The following is a 21,014-nucleotide window of genomic DNA, read 5'->3' as shown; positions in this document are numbered from 1 at the left end:
TTTTGCCAGTGAAGCAAAAGGGGTGGGTACGTTGCTATATCTCCTATTTGCTGGAAGGCAAAGTCTCTAACTGAATTGAAAATGGGATCGGATTTCTGGCATACAAAAATAAACATACTTGGGATTTTTCCCATTGAGGTTCAAATCGGTATTGTGAAACCACTGGGGGAAATGTATCAAAAATACTCAAGGGCTTGCATAAGCCTGAGAGAATATAAGCACCTTGTTTTTTTATGGGAACCTTCTAGAACAGCAGTTCTCAAACTGTGGGTCCTGACCTCAAAGTGGGTCCCGACCTTCTCAGCATGGGGTCGCGACTCCCTGTTGCTGACCATCAGGCTGATGACTTTTCTACTCTCAGTCAGTGATTCAAGGACTCCTCCCATCACTCTGTGCCTCCACAGTGCTGCCATGTATGTGCTGCCTGCTGACTACACATGTGATGTGATGACCTTCTGCAGTAACTTGCTGGGGTTCCCGTAATTATTTTTATTGTCTGATGGGGTCCCAGTGCGAAATAGTTTGAGGACCCCTGTTCTAGAAGTTAGGAGTTAGTTTATTAGTGTTGTTTCATTGGCTTTATTTTATTTAAATCAGTTTAGGCCAGCCAATGAGAAGGTGTCAGGGAGGAGGGTTTTAGCCTTGGTATATAGGTGTCAGCCTGAGGTGATCGCCTCCTCTTGGCTGCTGTTTTTGATTGCACCCACCCGCCCTGGAAGAAATATCTTTTGGTTAATTTGATTAACGTGGTTGGAATGTGTGGTGGAGATGCTAAACATTCCAGCAAGATAGCCCACAGCAGGCGGAGAACAGGGCTCCTCGGCAACTCAATTTATAGCACAACCAGTTTTGACTAGCATTTCCCCTTTGAGAAAGGTAAGTCTGTCAATACCTTAAGGGAGGAGCAGGTCAACATCTTATGGAGGTACTAGCACTCTGCCAGTTAAGGGGGAATGGTTTCTACCCAACACTTCCCGTTTTGAAATAGAAATTACTATTGGGGGCCGTAACTGAGGAGCTCTGCTCTTTTCACCACCTTGACTTAATTACAATTAATTTAATTAATTATTTGATTTAATAAATTGGGCTTTTGCCTATATATTTCCAATTCTATATCGTTGCCTAAGTCCTTATTTCGAGTATGAGTCTTTATTGCTTCCATGTCTTTATTTTATTGATTGTAAGGGTGAAATAAATAAAACATTAGACTTAACTGTTTAAAGAGAACAAGTGGAGGTTTGGTTGGCAATGAATGAGGTGGTTGACAAATGCTTGATCTCATTGTTACTGTATTTGAAATATTCTCCATCTGTCAGTAAAGGGAACTGATTGAGCTGTGGCTTTTTTAATCAGAAGTCACCAATAGTTCATGCAAACTGGCTATGGGCCAGATGTAGCAAACCTTCTAAAGAGCACAAATGGTGAAATTATCTATAGCAACCAATCAGCTTCTAGCAATCATTTTTCAAGTTTGTTCTATAAAATAAAATGTAGAATATCATCTATAGCCCTAACCAACATCTCCACCTGTACCCATTGATGCATCTCCCCCTTGAAATTTGACTCTTGCTCCCATCTCTGCTTTCCTTCTCTTTGGTTAGCTGTCAGTGGCAAGCTGACATCCACTAGCAGTGGGAATTTGGGGGTAGTGGAAGAACTCCCGCTAAGGAATTACAATGAAGAGAGTGACAACTGAAGGATTTTTCAAGTCTGGACACCCCCATTAGACCTTTAGACATGAAACAGTGAAATAGAAATTCCAGCTTAGTTCTTTAATCTAAAAAAAAAATGTGTTTCATGAATCTTCCAGCTTCGGAACTATGACAGCACCGTAGACCCTGCATGTAAGGACATGGCCGAAAAAACCTTAACAGAGGTAATTCAAGTCTCTCTCATCTTGTGTAACAAAGTGGCTAATCAAGCTGAATGTCAGGGCTTCCTTTCATTCTCCTCGCTGCCCTGTTCCCGATCTCTCAAACAATGGGCGCTAACGGTAAGTAAAGTACTGTATGAATCAGGTATCGCATAGCACAAATGAGGCAAAAAATCCATAGAAGTCATAATAGAAAAAACTAATAATGTCAGACAAAATAGCAGTTGTATTGCAGCCAGTCTTTCTTATAATTATTATTTCATTGTATGTCTGTACTTACAGTGAATTTCTAAGACTTGCATCGCTATCTGAGGTGTGGAATTTAAGGATTCATGGTCAACCCTGCACCGGATAACTGCTCCATCATCTTTGCGGTCCCCTCGGAAATCCAGAACGCTAATGACTGTGAATGTCTTTCCGTTGCTATCTCTCTCTTGTAATTTTTGCACGCCTATACAAAAAAAAGGAACAAAACAAAACACACAGGTTCATTGAAAGGTTGAATATAACAGTATGGAAGACAAGCCTTTCATCTCTAACGGTGCTTTTCCTGCTAAGTACAGTACTGTAAGTGACAAAGTCATTGAGCTTTTACTGAAGCTCATTCAAAGTTTCATTTACTATATAGAACTTATGAAATCACACAAAAAGTTGAGTCTAAGGTAAAACAACAATATTATTTATACAGTATATTATTCTTACACTATGTTTTAAACAGACGTTGCTGGTTTAATGGGCAGCAAAGATCATGCTGAGTGGGTGCTGGGATACATTTTTTAAAACTAGGATCTTGCATTACGTCCAGAAACAGGCACAGTACTGGATTTAACCCCCACCTACCACCTTCCACGCATCTCCAAGTGTGAAAGGACTACTTCAAAGCACTCTATCCATAGACCAGTGGTTCCCAGACTGTGTGCCGTGGCACCCTGGGGTGCCTCAGGGAACTTGTAAAGGTGCCCTGGCTTGGTGGTCCAGGATCAATTCAAATTATTTATGGTAAATGTATTAGGCAAAACCAGTGCTAGTGGCTCCCAAAAACAACAAATGTGGACAAACACATAATGTCTCTCACCACATAACGGACCCTAAAGATGACATATTAACACAATTTGCTTAATTTAATACTTTTTTCACTAAATTTCTAAATAAGAAACTTTTGGACTAGGGGTGCCATAAAGAACATTCTGATACTGTAGGGTGAAATAATTCATAGTTTGGGAACCACTGCCATAGACTATTCTATAAGTGGAGTTGTGTAAGGTACAAAGAAAAAAAATGATTGTTCCATACAGTGTCTCTGGGTTATGATTAATATTCATACACTCTATCTGGCTTATAGGGGGTGATTCTCATCCCCTCAGAACAGGGCAAATTCGGCCCTGTTCCAAAGGCTGGATGAGTGCACATGTGCATGGTATTTTATGTGCATGTGCAGATCCCCTTTGCAAATGGCATTTATTTGCGAAGGCCAGTGAAGTCATTCGATGGTTGGAGACCACCAAATGATTTCTCCTGCAGCGGGGGCATGTGAGTGTATGTAGTACCATACCTTCTAAAAAGTACAGGTGCAAGTGTTGCACATAGCAACCAATAAGATTCCAGCTAATATTTATAGAATGTACTTTATAAATGATCATTTGAATCTGATTGGTTGTCTTACCCTATGAGGGAATTTTAAAAAAAATTGGTGCGAAAATGGTCAAGCAAACCTTTCTCATTATTCATCATAATGACCTGTAATGTTTACCTTATATATAAAATATAATCTTTTTTTGTGCATCTCTCACGGAGATGTTGGCACTTAAACGGTTAAGGCAATGGTTCCATTTGTCCTCTTTTGCTCTTCCTAAAGGGTAAATTTACTAAGACGGGAGTTCTAGTGAAGATGGGATATTGCCCATAGCAACCAATCAGATACTACTTCTTATCTATTTAGCACCTTTTAGAAGATAATAGATAGAACCTGATTGATTGCTTGTTGTATCATCCCTCCAATATAACTCCCGTCTTAGTAAATTTACTCCGAGCAGTTAAATGACAACTATAGTATACCCACCTTCCCACAGTGGACTTTGTAATTGTACTGTAAGAATATTATCACACATGACAAAGTCTGTACCGAAATTGCAAACAGAGACAATATGGAGGTTATTCTGATCAGTGCGGCCAAACGTGCGTACGTTCCATATTAACGTACGCTATCCGTACGCGGCCGTTGGGGTTAAGTCCACCCACAAATCAGCCGCATACGTACGGCCAGAAACAACGTCGAAGGGGAGTGGTGTACAATTGAGCGTACGCCAACGTACACGGACGGCCCAGCCCTTACACTCCGACAACTGGCGTACAACAGAGCGTACGCCACCGTTTACGGACGTCTCTCGTCCGTCTTCCCACCGACTTCTTGCGGCTATCTGAGCGTACGCCAGCTTGCACGGACGGGTCCCTATTGTTTTCAATAGAAAACTCAGCTTATGTCACCGCTCGTGAGAGTGAGCGTACGTCCGTGTACGCTGGCATACCCTTCACATATATGGACCTGCAAATCTTGCCTTTCAACTACAATTCTGACAAATAATTAATTATTCTAATTGTTATTCAATTATTGTTTTCTATTAACTCAATTGAGGATTGTGTGCAAAATAGTGGGCATGGGCTTAAAACATTGCTGAAACATCCTTTGTAGGTGTTAGATGTAGTTTATGTTATTGTATCATAAATACAAAACCTATGTTTGTATTAGAGTGAACACGTTGACACATGTCGACTTGTGTAGATTGAGTGTGCTACTGTGTAAAGTCTATGAAAGCATGTAGTGAATGTGTATAACTGTTTAACAAATACCTACCTTAGCATATATAAGCAGGTCTTAAAAAGATTCGTACCTTAAATTAAACAAACCTTTAAATGTAGAGAAGTATAGAAAGATAAGCTTCCAATGTGTTTGAGTGCTGTGTGTGGCTTGCAGGTAGTGAAATCATGGTTTTGACTTAATAGACTGCAGCATTGCTTATTACATTCAGGTGTATGTGTTTGAGTAGTAATCAGCGTAAATTAGCAAACCCAGGCGCACGCTGGCATGCGGTATCTGTAGGGGTGGTCTGAGGTGGCGGTTGGCGGCCGCCTGTTTTGTGTCCGAAATGAACGGTGCTTTAGGCGATCGTGCGGTAGTAGCACCGTTCATTTTTGGTGCACACCCCCGTGTACACCCATATTTACACCCATTTCCCCTCATTATTTCGGCCGCTCCCCTCAACACGCCCCTATGCCGCCCCCAATGCCTGTACTCTCGCGTACAGGTTTTTTCGCACGGAGAGACCCGTCCGTAAGCGTTGTGGGGTGTTCGCGCCTGCGCATTGCCGATTGTACGCATGCGCAGATCATAAAAAACCCCGGAACGTACGCGTACGGCCCGGCCGCACCAACCAGAATAAGGCCCTAAGAGTGGCTCTTTGAGGAAACACGAACATGAGCTCTGCATATAGCATATAGTAATCTAGGTAAAACAAGCTTACTATAGCCAGACCTGTGACATACTGTAGCACCTTTGTGGATCTTTCTTTTGTGAAAAATAAACCTCATGATCATTCATAAATGTTTTTGTTTTAACAACAAATATTAGTGAACCCCGGTGGCTTCTCCTTAGTCTGCCCAAGCTCGTTAAGTGAAGTCTACACTTTGTTGTGAATGCCAAAAATCAAATGTATATTACTGACTGTTAGCTTCTGCTCCCACACAGGCCTTACAAGCGGCGGACAGTGAGAATCAAAGCTTGGATCATCTTAACCCTCAACTTAAAGCAGACATTAGAAGACAACTACCATGGTTAGTAACCAACACCTAGAGTAGACTTAAGTTACCACTGTGCTTACAAGCTGTTATATACTGTTAGGCAGGGCTATTTTTGTGAAGGCTCCAGCAGGAACTGTGGCCCTTATTCTAGTTCACTCTTTCTGACAAAATATTTCTTAGATGACAAAACCATTTGCACTGCAGGTGAGGCATGTGTAAAACCCCACCCAAATCTAATTATCTCTGCACAAGTAACACCTGCCTCACCTGCAGTGCACATGGTTTTGTCCATCTAAGAAATATTTTGTCAGAAAGAGTGAACTAGAATAAGGGCCACAGTTCCTGCTGGAGCCTGCACAAAAATAGCCCTGCTGTTAGGTAGTCTATATAGATGGGATCAGTCTCTGCTTTCAGAATACTCTCCATATTAACAACTTAATTTTACCTACACTTTATAACTTTAACGTGTCGTCTCTGAGAGATGGAGGACGACATCTGGGTGGAAGGTGTTTCAGGCGGACAATATGGTGTGAGTTGTCTAAACATAGCCCTGGATCTACCATGCCTTATTAGGGCACAATAATGCAATGTGTGAGATTCAGGTCTACACTCCTGGAGCATGAAATGTCTCAGTCTCCAAGACGTTTCCAAGTAAGTCTGCCAGTAGGGATTTTACCTAATTTCACTCCAATAAAGAATGACAAGATTGTGGCTTTTAACACTGATGCAAACTGTATACTGTATATGCTTGTCGATTAAATCTGGGGCAGATGAGCACATGGAAGTACACTTCAGCAAAGATTAGTCTTTTGTTGTCAAAATTCCAAAAAAGTCACCCATTTATATAATTTGTATTATATATGAAAAGGTTCTCAAAATGACAACTTTGAAATTGAGTTCAATTGCTTCTTACCTGTGATTTCCTGGTCACCTTTAAACCATCTAATATCAGCGGCTGGTTTGCTACCAGATGTTTTACAGGTCAGCTGAATAATTTCTCCTTCCATGACGGGAGATGTAAATCCAGTAATGTGTGGCTTTTCAGGAACACCTAAAACAATAAGTACATTCATATTTAATTTAACTGATGTGAATGTTCAAAAAATATTCTCTGTAAAGCGTTGCAGAATATGTATTCGCTATATAAGAAACTGTTAAAAAATAAATAATAATAGCACACAAATGTATTAAATAAATAGCGGGGGGGAGTAAGAAAGAAATCACTTTGATAATGTGCAGATTGTATATGAAAACTTTAGTTTGCTTGTATTATTCCTAACCATCAGTTCCTACGGAGGATTTATCCAGACATTCATACTTTGGATCCAAAGATAGGTCTCCATGGAAAAGCATTAAGCCGAGGAAGTTATTATCCTGAAATACTGTGCTGAGAATGGGTAGTTTTTGTCCTTAATGGCAAATGCGTAAAGATTTTTTGTAAAATAGTCCCAGTGGGGCTTAAAAAAAAATCCAGCTTTCACATGCTACGCACAGAACCAATTCACTTGCTGGATTAACTTTAATATGACTGGCTTCCAGCATTAGTCTTATTAAGTGAAGGAGCACTGTATTCTAAAATAAGTGACGTTCTCGAACCGAAAAAAAAAATCAATCTTAAAAATTGTATAACAGTTTAGAAACATAGGCGTGTTTGCAATAAACTATAGCAATTTCATCTGATTCAGTGGCCGACATTCAATGAATCTCATAAAGTGTTGAATTTAAGTGTTATTTTGCGACTTTCTCAATTAATCTCTTTCCTTTATACTGTCACTGAAACCCTCCAAGGAAAACCGAAGGAGAGATCAGTTAGGGAATAAGGTATAAATGGTGAAGTGCCCCCAATAAAACAACAAAAACTAATAGCAGGCGGGCGAAATAACAGGATCCAAAGAAACACAGAGGCGGAAAAAAAAATATGGAGCCGTTGTAAAACTTTTCTTAATTTTAGAGTTTTACGACCACCGCGCGTTTAAAAATATATAGTTGAAAGGTTTAAGCTAGGCTGTAGCCAAAATATTGTCCCTTGCGCACAAATGGAATCAAAAAGATACTAGAAAATAATTCTGACACAAAAAGAAAGTAGAAATAGAAATATCCTCAATGCTTCAACAAAAATATAAATAATACTGTATATAAAGCATTTATATTTTTTTTAATAAAATTCTATCATTTGTAAACCAAATTGTTTTTGTAATATTCAATGCAGATGCACATTTTCTGTTTATAGAAGTGACATTATGAAATAACCGTTAAATCTAAATAGAATATAGATTTAGGCATATATTAATGACAAATGTTTAGTATATTAGTATTAACAATAAAGAATGTTATGTTTATTGACCTTTATACAATAGTTTTTAAATGTTGAAGCAACAACTGTCAATTAATACTGTACAAATACATGTTGAGTCTCTCATATCTGAAAATCTGATATCGAAAATCCCAAAAATTTTAAGCAAGACTCAAATGCTTTTTGATGGTTCCTTGTACACAAACTTTGTTTCATACACAAAATCATTAAAATATTGCAGAAAATGACATTCGGGTTATGTGTACAAGGTGTATTAGAAACATAAATGTAGTTTGTGCCCAGACATGAGTCCTATCCCACACACATCTCATTAGATTACGCAAATATTATAAAATATACAAAAATATCCCAAAAACTTCAGGTAACAAACATTTCAGATATGAAAGATTCAACCTGTATTTTCTGCACAAGTGACATTGGATGGTCATGTGACGTAATGGCTTATCGGAATGAGCAGGGCAGAATAAGCATACTGCACTCAACTGCACTATTCTATTGAGGTAATTAACACAAGTACAATCATTTCAAGCAAGCATGTGCATGATTATCTGCATGTATCACAGTTGTTGCATAATTAACTAATTAATTAATTGCTTTAAGTACATTTATTGGTTTTATATGCAAATATTCCTTGAGGTGAGAATATATTTCTCAATATATTAGATCGAATGTTTGGGGCTGCAGAGTAGGGGAATACAATCCATTCGATGATAAGGAAGATAAATTCCACTCCCTTTCCAGACTGTTATCTCATTTAAATAATTCAGACCAATTGTGGTCACTTTCCAGCTGCCAACTCCTTAGAGAGTAGATTTAGAGAATAGATTTAGAGCCCTTCCATTCCATCTCTAGTTGTGCATTTTTTGGTGTTTTCAACATAGGTTGGCAAGTTACAGTATGGGGGTTATTCTGATTCACTCGGAAAGACATAATCACTCTCTAATAGACAATACCATATGCGCTGCAGGTGGGGAAGATGTGACATGTGCAGAGAGAGTTAAGGTGCCCATACACTAGTAAGATTTATCTTCAGATCTGGCTGGTTGGAACAAAAACATGGTTATGGATGAGTGACAGTTTGTCAGTTTTACAGCATTTCCAAGCAAATGGTCAACTGTCATTTGCTCTCATCCATAACCATGTTTTTGTTCCAACCAGACAGATCTGCAGATAAGTCAAGAAGAAGAGGGTAACCACCAATGTGACTATAGCTGCTGTATCGGGAGGGTGTAAGGCTCCCAAAAATATACAAGTACGTAAAGGAGAGTTTGATACAGCGCTTGGGTTTTTCTGAATTTATTACAATGTTAAAACATGATTAACAATACATTTCATATGAGAATTCTCAAAAATAGTAAAAAATGAAAAAACTGGTATAAAATGTTTTAAAAAAAGTTTTTGCTGCTAGCATTCAATGTTGGAGCCAAATGGGTGTTGAGTGTCCTGAATCAGCACCAGGGTATATAGTTACCATACGTGATGGATGATTATGTTGGAAACGAATATTCAAAATCCCGGAGATTTCCCAGTGATGGATTCCTGTACCTCTCACAGTGGAGGTGGTGGTGTAGCAGTCCTTAAGGTACGGCTGGTACCAGATGGAAATGGCTGCGGGTTCCAGGAGATTCAAAGTAGAACTGGTCCGGGTATGGTGTCCTCTGCAATTGTAACGGGTAGCTGTATTGGAGCTAGGTGGCTGACCAAAAGAATGCTGGAGCAAGGGTATGGGCTCAACGCGTTTCAGCGTTGAAACGCGTTGAGCCCATACCCTTGCTCCACCATTCTTTTGGTCAGCCACCTAGCTCCAATACAGCTACCCGTTACAATTGCAGAGGACACCATACCCGGACCAGTTCTACTTTGAATCTCCTGGAACCCGCAGCCATTTCCATCTGGTACCAGCCGTACCTTAAGGACTGCTACACCACCACCTCCACTGTGAGAGGTACAGGAATCCATCACTGGGAAATCTCCGGGATTTTGAATATTCGTTTCCAACATAATCATCCATAACGTATGGTAACTATATACCCTGGTGCTGATTCAGGACACTCAACACCCATTTGGCTCCAACATTGAATGCTAGCAGCAAAAACTTTTTTTAAAACATTTTATACCAGTTTTTTCATTTTTTACTATTTTTGAGAATTCTCATATGAAATGTATTGTTAATCATGTTTTAACATTGTAATAAATTCAGAAAAACCCAAGCGCTGTATCAAACTCTCCTTTACAGATCTGCAGATAAATCTGCTTGTGTATGGCCACCTTTAGATTTGGGTGTTTTATTGTTTCTGTGCAGGGAAAATATTGGCTACTTTATTCTTACACTGCAATTTAGATATCAGTTTGAAGTACACCCCCACCCAAATCTAACTCTCTCTGCACATGTTACATCAGCCCCACCTGCAGTGTATATGGTTTTGTCCATTAGAGAGTGATTGTGCCTTTCTGGGTGAATCAGAATAACCCCCTATAGCTCTTACAAGTTTTTTAGGTTTTCATAAAAAAATAATAATAATAATAATAATAATAATAATAATAACAACACAGACTCTTAATTTGGAGTTGAGGGAAATTATCCACTAAGAGTTTCCTTTACAAACCAGTGGTGGACTTGGCTTGTCCCAGACAGTCTGTGACTATTAATCATAGTTTAAAATGGATCCAGTCTGCAGGTCAACAGTAATGAGTGTCGACAGTCAATAGGTTGACAGGCCATAAGTTAACACAATGGGTCAACACACCTTAGGTCGACATGGACAAAAGGTTGACACAAGCAATAGGTCAAATTGAAAAAAGTTGACATGAAAAAGTTCGACTAGAGTTTTTCACTTTTAAAACAATTAATAAAATTTTTCATACTTTATAATTTAAGTGGACACAGAGTTAGATTATAATAGTGTGCCAAGCATAGCGAGGCATCGTGCCCAAAGCACTTACGCGGTACACTTATACAATTACCATGTTGACATATGTTGACAATGGCACCAAAAACTCAAGTCAACATTTTTAGTGTCAACCTATTGCTTGTGTCAATCTTTTGACCATGTTAACCTAAGATATGTCAACCTTTGCATCTGTTGACCAATAGTGGTTGGCCTATTGCCTGTCGACCATGTTATTGTCGTCCCAGTGACCCAGACCCATTTAATATGATAGTGTTTTCTGCATGACGCATAGATTTCTTGTTTGAGACCCAGTATAGTAGTTATCACATTTCTGTACATACAGATGGAGCCACTCTCTTCCTTGCCCGGCTCTCGCCAGACCGTCCCCGTGGCTGGCTTTTTTTCACTCTCAATGTTATCACTTGTCCAGCTAAGTACATCTGGCCCTAGGGGCCAGAAGTATCAAACCTGAACGCATGCAGCAATAATAATATCAATGTTTACTTGGGAATTTGTGTCATTGATTATAGTATGCATTCTATGAAGGTGTCTAGTGGTTAGAGGTCATTGTACTCACCAAGAACCGTTAGGAAAGCCTTGGATGTTTTCACAGGCATAGTGAATAGTGAGCAGGTGTACTGTCCTTCATCTGACAGCGAGACTTCACTAATGCTGATAACCAGTTCGTGCCAAGATGCTCGTACTAGTTCAATCCTGTTGTCCCTAAGGGCTGAAAGAGATACCAGGATATGAAATACTTTCCTTTTTGAATGATATGGTCACAAAAAATTGCAGGCTTCATTTGTTTTAACATATTTTATAATAGACTAATAAACTAATAGAAGACATTGCTATAACCCCACCCAAAAACTTAGCAACATGACAGCAAAAGAAGACTGTACTAAGAAAACAGCCAACATGGTAGATGTCACATAAAGATATTATGGAAATACTGCGCAGATGTACATTTAGGACCTTATGCGTTCGCACGGAGGACCGATGGTGTGCGTCTGCCCATGCACAGACGCATTTCTGCGCATGTGCAGACGCAGGGTGTTTGCACCCATGGTGAACATTCTGTTCACCGGGTGCACGCACCCTTCACAGCGGGCGGGGGGTGACGGGCAGGGGGCTCTGGCCAGCTCCATTAGCATATGGGAACGCCCAGCTTTTCATAGGCGTTCCCATGAGAATGCTGGGTGTTCTCATGCTAATGAGGCCGTGAAGCAGGTGAAGGGGGCGGGCAGCTGAAGTCAGCGGATGTCAGCTGCCCGCCCTTTTCTCGCACAGGGCGGCCGCAGTTTAGAGACATCATATAGGTGTCTCTGAACAGCGAGTGCTGGAGAAATCATTCGATAGTAAATTATCCATTCGCAGGCGTGAGGGGGGGGGGGGGGGGGGTGGCCAGCACGGCGAGTCAATCACAATAAGGTCCTACGTTTTATACCTGTAATAGCAACAGGTTAAATAATAGAGAGCTCTAGTTCCCATTTCTAACTGGCTTCATATTTGTAGATATAAAAAAGAAAAAAAAATCCATCCACTGCCTTGATAATGATATATGATGTCTGTGTATATTGTTTAACCAATAAATACAATAATTGAATATATTCATTCAGAATTGTTTGACGGTCTATCATGATCCAATGTTCGAAAATGTGTTTATATTTATATATCTTATCAAATAAACATAGACTCCATAATTTCCTTTGATCGTTATTGACAAGAAATAGTAGGATATAATTCCAACCACTGGAATAATTGTATCACTTTTCCATAACGCGGATTAAATGATTGGGAGTTATGAGTCAACGGCTTATCTGCAATGCATGTAAAAAGGTAATTTCTCGAAACGTTTACTATCCAACATCTTATTAAGAAAGAGACCTCAATCATCAATGCATGGAGCACCGGGGAATTACCTACAACATCCCTAAAGCACCAAAGCCATTCATGCTTAACAGAAATTCATTGACATTAATAGGAATAACATACTTGAATCAAAGTCTGAAATCAAATCTACAACATAAAGTAGACCAGTAATAAACATAATTAGTGTACAGTTCACTTGTTCTAATTTTCTGCATTCACATCTCTCATTGGGAGCAACTGAATTTATAGCCCTGCTAGAGAGAAAAAAAGCGGGCATTTGGAATAAAAAGAATGAATGAATAATTGAATGAATTAAAATACCTTTAAACAATTCCAAATTGTAGAAGTCAGAGGCTTTTATTTTACGTAAAGGAGCAAATATAGGATACAGTGATAAGACCCATGCTTTGTTTTATTTGCAAGATACAAACGGATTGGCAATGACGATAATTGGCAACAACAAATGTCTTTCAGGATGATAAGTGACCTGTTTTATTTAAAGGTAATCATTGACTTTGCAGATGGGACCTACTGTAGTCCAAGGAAACTTATGCAATATCATATAACTACAGTACATTTGTCATAGGAATTAAGAAGCTATTGAATGATTGGATTGATTTATCAAGAAGTGAAAGGACTGGAGACGTTGACTAGTGGAGAAGTTGTCTATAACAACCAATTAGCTTCTGCCTATCATTTTGTAGAATGCATTTCATAAATGCTACCTCAAAGCTGATTGGTTGCTCTGGAGAACTTCTCCACTGGTCTGCTCCATTCTCTTCACTGTTATATAAATTAACCCCATAGTCTAACACATGACAGAAGCTGATTGGTTAGTACTTGGTCTCTCTCCACTTTTGTCTCTTGCCAAGCTTTGATAACTCTTGGCCTATGTTTAAAGGTGGCCATATACTACTGCAATGTATTGCAGCAGTGTATGGCCAGCCCACCCCCCTGAGCCGCCTGGGACCCTCCCGGGAAGCAGGTCCTTTCACATGTGATGTATCTCATGCGACCCCTATTCCCACTGTTGAGAGGAGGGTCCGAGGTTTTGGGATCCTGAATGCAGGTGTGACCCCTGACTCAGATCACGATGCACACGGGACTACGTATTGGACCCAAGGGAACAGCAAAGGCATCTGATTTTTGTTTGATTTCTCGGGCCGATCCGTCGGGAACAGGTGAAATCATCCCAAATCACTGTAGTGTATAGGGGCCTTAAGTTTCTTTATTGCCTGACTTGGTCAATCTCTGTTGTATTGTCCTCTAACGGCATTAGGCTATACCCCTGATATGCAATTAGTGGACACTCCCAAGTTAAATGTGAGCACATTAGCAGGAGGAAACTAAAACAATGTTTTCCTAATAGTGTGTACAGACGGTAAGATATGGCTTCCGATGTTGCCGATATAGTGAACATCGGAAGCCATATCGCATGCTTTTTTAGGGCTTGCAAACCCGATGCGCTGCCGATACGCGCTCCCGTGTGAGCGCAAATCGGCAGCCAGATAGAGAGGGCAGGCAAGACTATATAGTGCAGATCTGCACTATATAGTCTAAATTGTGCCACTCTAGCATGCCGTGCGATGGGACTCGCATAGTGCGGCATATCGCCCCCGTGTGTACACACCACAAGAATGCCAAACTTTTTAAGTATTTGTATGGTATGATATTTACAAACAGTCAATGGTTTTATGCATTTTGCTTAGTGTTTTATAATGGTATTGAAAAATAGGAATCCACACATTTACGTTCTTACAACCGTTGAAACTCAGTTGCAATTTGATGCTTTACATTGTAAATACACCTACACTCCATTTCAGAACACTTCATACACAGCCATTTTCTCAGTGGGAAATGCACTGTAAATAGTCACATGTGGTCAACCACTATATACAAAGGATTAAACCCAGATGGAGTATGTGTTGCTTGAACACAATGAAAACATCTCACATGCATTGCAGACTGAACTTGTTTGTTAATGCATATCTAGTACATAGAACGTTCACAGATAAATAGTAACCACATATAACATGTATTACAATTCATGGCAAAGCGAATTGCCTTAGGCCCCTTCAAATGGAGAATTAAATGGGAAAAACAACAATTATTACCAGCACAACATATCCAATTGCATGTTACAATTGGAAATAGTAAAAAAAAAAAAGGGTAGATGCAGCCAGTCATAGAGGTAGAAGGGCCCTGCTCACAGACTTACAAACATTAGGCAAATAGGCATTGATACACAAGGATAGGTGTAAACTATTGCAGTATGTTGACCAGAGGTCAGGATGGGAAAGTGAATAATAACTGTAATAGGATAATTGGATAGAAACAGTTTATGAAGTTATGTGGATGGTTCTGGAATTTGATAAGCTTACCTGAAATGGTGAATTTTCAGATAACACTTGAAGGTTTGGAGACTAGATCGCTCAGCGGCCCATAGCAACATCCCATGTAAAATAGAACTCCCATCTTAGTCATTTTCCCTCATAGCGTACAAGGACCTTATGCAGGTCCTTTTGCATGGCCACGTGCGTTTGCACAGGGCTGATGTTTTATTTTTGCAAATGTTCATTTCTGCGCATGTGCATGCTACTGGTGCGTGTGGCCGTGGCATACAGTATGTTCGTCGGGTGCACGCACCCAACCTTGCGGCCAGTGGGCGGGGGTGGACCATTAGGATATGGGCATTCCCATGAGTACACTGGGTGTTGTCACGTTAATGGACAGATGACGTGCATGGACGTAGTAAGCTTGTGTGATAAATATGCTTGTAGTTGAGCCCTATACTGTAAAGTGTTATCTTTAGTCTAAAAAAAAAACTCATAACAAGAATAAAAATGCATTTAGCAAGCTTAAGGAATAAGTAAAAAGAAACAATCAAAAATGATTAAAACTGTAATATATTAGTGACACATGATACAGCTCTGTTTATTTTTGCTTCAATTATTTCCCTTAACAGATAAATTATACAATAAAATAACCTTCAGCTTTACTCTATGCAGTTAGCTTTAAAACACTATGAAAATTTGAAATAAAGATTTAATGTTGAAAAAAAAACTGTCAAATAGCGCACCTAATTATTAGAGCTCCTATTGTCTTCCCAATTCTCCTGATATCAGAGGCATTCAGAGGCAAATATCACAGAGCAATAACATTTAAATATGTAAAGAACTGAATATTATGGAATTTACTTCCATGGCTCAGTACGCAGATGTTTGTATTGAGCGCCTTGTGTTGATGCCCTTCGTTTTCTTTGTTTCATAATCTTAAGCTATAATAGTTGATGACTGTAGCAACGAGACAAGAAAGCGAGCAAGAAATACAAGTACAATTTAGATTTAACACTGTGTTTTGAGGTGTAATTTTTTCCCCTCTACAACAAAGCAGGTAACTGAAAACTGTATTTTGAGCAATAAAGAACAGCAGCTCTCCAAACCGAATGGAAATGCTACACAGCATGGCACTTCAGTCCTCATCCATAATAATGCTTTTTGTTTAATGGATTTTAACAGTATGATATTTGTCACTATTGAAAGATAAGTACTATGATCTGTTGAGTAATGTAATAATAACACGGTCTGACCGTTTGTATGCTGTATCTCGCGGACATGCAATTCACAGTAATGTGGACAAGACGAGAGGTTACGTTACACAAATGCTAGCGGTAACTGCATAAGGTGTTCTTCTAATCTCCATAGCAATCATCGGTATAGGACTTACAGGCACTCTATTGCTGCCCATATGATTCTCAAGCATATGAAACATTATAAGAGAGCATTATAATAATCACACTAAATTCCATAATAACTAGATGTGATTTCTAGGGGTATGGGTAGAAACTGGACCCGGCCAAGACCCCGGACAGCGGACTGGACATCAAAATCTGCAGTCCGGAGCTTGTAGTGTCTGGGGGTGTCCCATCCTGGGGGTGTCCTGTCCGGGGGGGGGGCTTCACCTGAAAGCTGTCACCAGGGAGAGGAGAAGGGGGAGAATAAAGCCTCCCTGTATGGTCCGGGCATTTAGCAAAAACCGGAAGGGTCCGGACCACACAGGAGGCTGTAATCTCCCCTTCCCCATGTTCCTGATGAAAGCTATCAGAAGCATCCCCCCGGACAAGACACCCCCCAGACCAGACACTAGTACAAGCTCCGGACTGTAGATTTTGATGTCCGGTTCGGGGTCTTGTCCGGGTTTTCCATAGTCCCGATTTCTAGGACTACTATAATCGTGTTTCATGTCTACCTTTAATAAAACTATACTTTATAGGGGATGCAGTCAGGATAATGGTATTCAATATACTGACATCAGCATCCAAACACCAGCACCGGAACTTCAACAAGGTTCAGAGTGGCGACTATGGAATACCAACAGTCGGTATCCTGGTCAGTAAGTATGTGGGAAGAGCTAGTGAGCGGCCAGGGAAGAGGAGGGGGTTAGGTTTAGGTGCTAGTGGGAGGGACTTATAGTTAGGCTGCAGAGGGGGAGGTAGATTTAGGAGGGTTACAGAAGTTAGGTTAGCCACTAGCAAGAGGATTATGGTCAGGCTGCAGGGGGAGGGGTGGGGGAAACAGGGGGTTAGGGTCACTCTAGACCTCTGTCGGGATCAATTTGTTTTACTGTTTCTATTTTTGGTATGTACAGTAGTTACCATTAAGAATGTTGACATTATAGTGTTGAAATGTTCAGAATATCGACATACTATTATGTCATATGTAGGATGTTGATATTCACAAACATGATATTTTTAAAATGATGCATGTCTGTATTATAAATACAGTAAATAAGCAGTAGGGATAGGGTTAGGCTGTGGTTAGGGATAGGTCATAGTTTGGGTAAAATAGTGTCGAGATCCTGAATCTGTATATTCAGACCACGTCAACATTGTGGTCACTTTAGGGCCCAATGCAAGCCAATGTTCACCCTGTAATAAATATATATATGAAGTCTCCATGCTGCACCTGGGAGTGTGTGCATACTGTATATGGTTAGCGTTGACCCCCTGCCGACCCTGCTGACTGCACTGCCCCAGCAGCAGTGCGATCCTGTAGCCCATAGGCTACAATGGGCTATTGCCATCTCAGAATGGCGATAGCCCATGAATGCCAAGCCGGGCTTCCCAATGTTGATACATCGGGCAGCTTCGTATCTCCCATAGAAAGGTGTCCAGCAACGATGCAGAGGGGATCGCAGCAGGGATCGGATATTTCTGCTGCGGTCCCCCTTTGGTACATTTGGGGGATACTTAATATTTGCGGCTAACCCCCGAAAAGAGGTGTTTTGTGGATTTAGCCACAATTATTGTTGATACTGTATACGTGGCCCTAGATCTGGACACATCTGAATCATAAACGTTTCTATATATCATATGAATTTTAAGATGCAAATATTATCACTGATAAGCATTATTAGCTTTTTGGTAATGAAAATAAACTGTGATTTTGACTTGGGTAGGAGAATTGGCCTTTTGAAGAGAATTCCCTACATTTTGCTGCTCCCTAAAACGTGCGGCCTCAAGTCGCTTCATTAAAAGAATAATTCCAGTATTTTGTACGCTGATATTCTCTTCTGTAAATTGGGCCACAAGAGCAATGCCAGGTCAAAGCCCTTCTGATTTCCCATTAGCCCTTCCTCTCATTACACTGAATATTCCTGATTAAATAGAACGACCCTATCCTATGACCTGCATTAATAGGGAAACTCAATTGGGAAAGTAACACGAGGAGATAACTGGGCTGTAATATTAAACACTTTATTATTTGCAGTGTAATATTTGACATTTGTACTTTGGGCTAAAAGGAACTGAAATTAGTGCATTGGTATCAAATAGGTGCTAACGTCACCCGCAAGCTGGTGCTACGTTGAAGCTCATCTCCTCTATGATGGCTTCCGCTCTGTGGAAAGCAGCCAAACAATGTTCATGTTCAAAGGAATGTAACTTCCAAATGCAGAAAGCAGACAAGAGGGCTTCTCGTAGTGGTTAAAAGTAGACCAGTTTTATTGGTATAGTCTACATCCAATAAAATATAAGCAAGGGTACTCAATACTGCTAATCAGAGGCGTAACTCTGGGAGGCAATGGAGTCATCTGCCGCTGAGCTCCTGCTCCCAAAGAGGCACCTCTACTTCAATGCACGTGTGAATACGTTAATTGAAAACCATTGACATAGCTTCCTTGGCTGACTTACCCTCCGACCAGGACCAGAGACATCATACTCTCTTTATTTTAAACATAATATCCATAACATACATACACACACTTATACATATATTTATATAAGGTTGTGCGTGTGTGTGTGTGTGTGGGGGGGGGGGGGGGGCACCAATATTTATCTTGCCTCCGGGCAACTGAGACGAACTTACGCCACTGCTACTAATGGCCACCTGGGAAAGACAGCCTTAAACACACATAGTAGTAAATGTACCGAGGTGCATCAACTTTGATTAACCATGTGGACCTCCCCAGGATCTCCAGAAGCAGCAGCTGGTTATCCTCCCTAAGGCCTTTATACAAATTTGTTCTCAAAATGGGCAAAACCATGTGCACTGCAGATGGGGCAGGTGTAACATGTGTAGAGAGAGTTAAGTTTGGGGGAGTTATTCTGTTTCTGTGCAGGGTAAATACTGACTGCATTATTTTTACACTGCAATTTAGATTTCAGTTTCAACACACCCCACCCAATTTAACTCTCTCTGCAACGGTTTCATCTGCTCCACCTGCAGTACACATGGTTTTTCCCATTTTGAAAACAAATTTGTACTGTAATCAGATCTGAATAAGGGCCTATCTCCAGAGAGGTGGCTGGTTATATCCCCCATCTTTTCTATATGCGAAAATAAAGCATATAAAAGCTTAGAGCCAGCACATATATGGAAAAATGTCCGGTTTTGAAACTTTGTAGAGGGTTTAATCGGGGCCACAACATTTTGGTTGTACAACTACTGTAGATCAGTGATTCCCAACCCTGGTACTCAACTACTCCTAACAATTCAGGTTTTTTAAAGTCACCCAGCTGGGGCACTGTGTATCACCAACTGTCAGATTTCAAAAATTCACAGGTGACCTGGCAAAAAGTGAACTGTTAGGGGTACTTGAGGACCAGGGTTGGGAACCATAGCTGTCGATGAAGAAGATCTTTATCCATATTGAATTTAAATTCCACCCATCACTTAAAAGAATCCTGTTCACAGGCCTGTGCATGGTTCTAGAGCAGAGAATCCACCTACTGAATCTTAATACATATTTTTATAAGTTACAGTTTGTCGTTTCGTGTCCCCTCCTCATTTTTAATAAAGTTAATGAATTAACCCCGAAAGGAGCTGATGGATTTGTTTGTCTATACAGACATTACAGTGCTGCTCACAATTAACGCTCCTTTTAAAGTGAAATCCTTGCTGTCTGGGGTCCCCTATTTCACACGAATATGAGAAAATAAAAGAAAAGCTCCTTCCCAAGCAACAGGAGCTCGGTGATCACAATGTGTATTGGATCATTTATCATCTTATATGGCGTAATATGTAACATGGGAGGGAAATCACTGTAGTTATTTACTTTCTCTTCCTTTAGTGTTTATCTGTATTTATTTAACATACAACTAGTAGAAGCAAGATTTGCCCACTGTGTCTGAAGACAGCTGGGAGTAGATAAACTGCATCACTGTTCATGTTGTGCTGGGCATCAAGTTAGACTATGATTTCACTGCACTACCAAATATCCATACGTTATATAGCAAAACCTTGGTGTGTAAAAACATCAATCACAGCAAATCATAATAATCACAGTAACACCTGAGTCTCAATGCCAGAACACCGTAGCTCTCAAGTTATTTATTTAAGTAAGACGTCCATAAAACACAATCCAAGTAGGGAGGAAATGGACCTGGCTCTCGGAAGGAAGGCACATCCAAGAACAGTGAAAGATTCAAATAAAACCAACTACCCCCGAACCCCCCACCACCACCCCCCCCCCCCCAACCTAGCCCATCTCTGACTTTTTGTACGCATAGAAATGGGGCCATAACCGTACATTTTTTACACTTGGGTTTTATGTGTTTGTATCATACCCTACACAAAACTGTAAATATAGCATAAATAGATCTAGCACAAATATGCCATCATCACCATCAAGTTAGAAATTTAGGCCTCTCTATATATTGAAGTATATTGACACTATGCGATCCCCTCTAACATTGATATTGGTGGCAGCGGGGACCTGTCGGGCTGCTTGCATTGGCAAGTACATACACCAGCGGTTCCCAAACTGTGTG

The 21,014-nt window shown here is 40.3% G+C and overlaps 1 protein-coding gene across 3 annotated transcripts in view; it reads right to left on the bottom strand.

Annotated features, from left to right (window-relative positions):
• CADM2 (cell adhesion molecule 2) overlaps positions 1–21,014 on the bottom strand; it is a 1,292,583-nt gene that overhangs the window by 223,860 nt on the left and 1,047,709 nt on the right. For all 3 annotated transcript variants that reach the window (XM_083171927.1, XM_083171928.1, XM_083171929.1), the window contains 3 exons: positions 11,451–11,603; positions 6,582–6,719; positions 2,154–2,324 (listed from right to left, as the gene is read on the bottom strand). In XM_083171927.1, the coding sequence (XP_083028053.1) occupies positions 2,154–2,324; positions 6,582–6,719; positions 11,451–11,603 (462 nt within the window). The remainder of the gene's footprint in view (positions 1–2,153; positions 2,325–6,581; positions 6,720–11,450; positions 11,604–21,014) is intronic.

Source organism: Crinia signifera, chromosome 2, assembly GCF_055691185.1.
Source record: "Crinia signifera chromosome 2, ASM5569118v1, whole genome shotgun sequence".
NCBI classification, from domain to species: Eukaryota; Metazoa; Chordata; class Amphibia; order Anura; family Myobatrachidae; genus Crinia; species Crinia signifera.
This window is presented reverse-complemented; position numbering and strand designations above follow the sequence as displayed.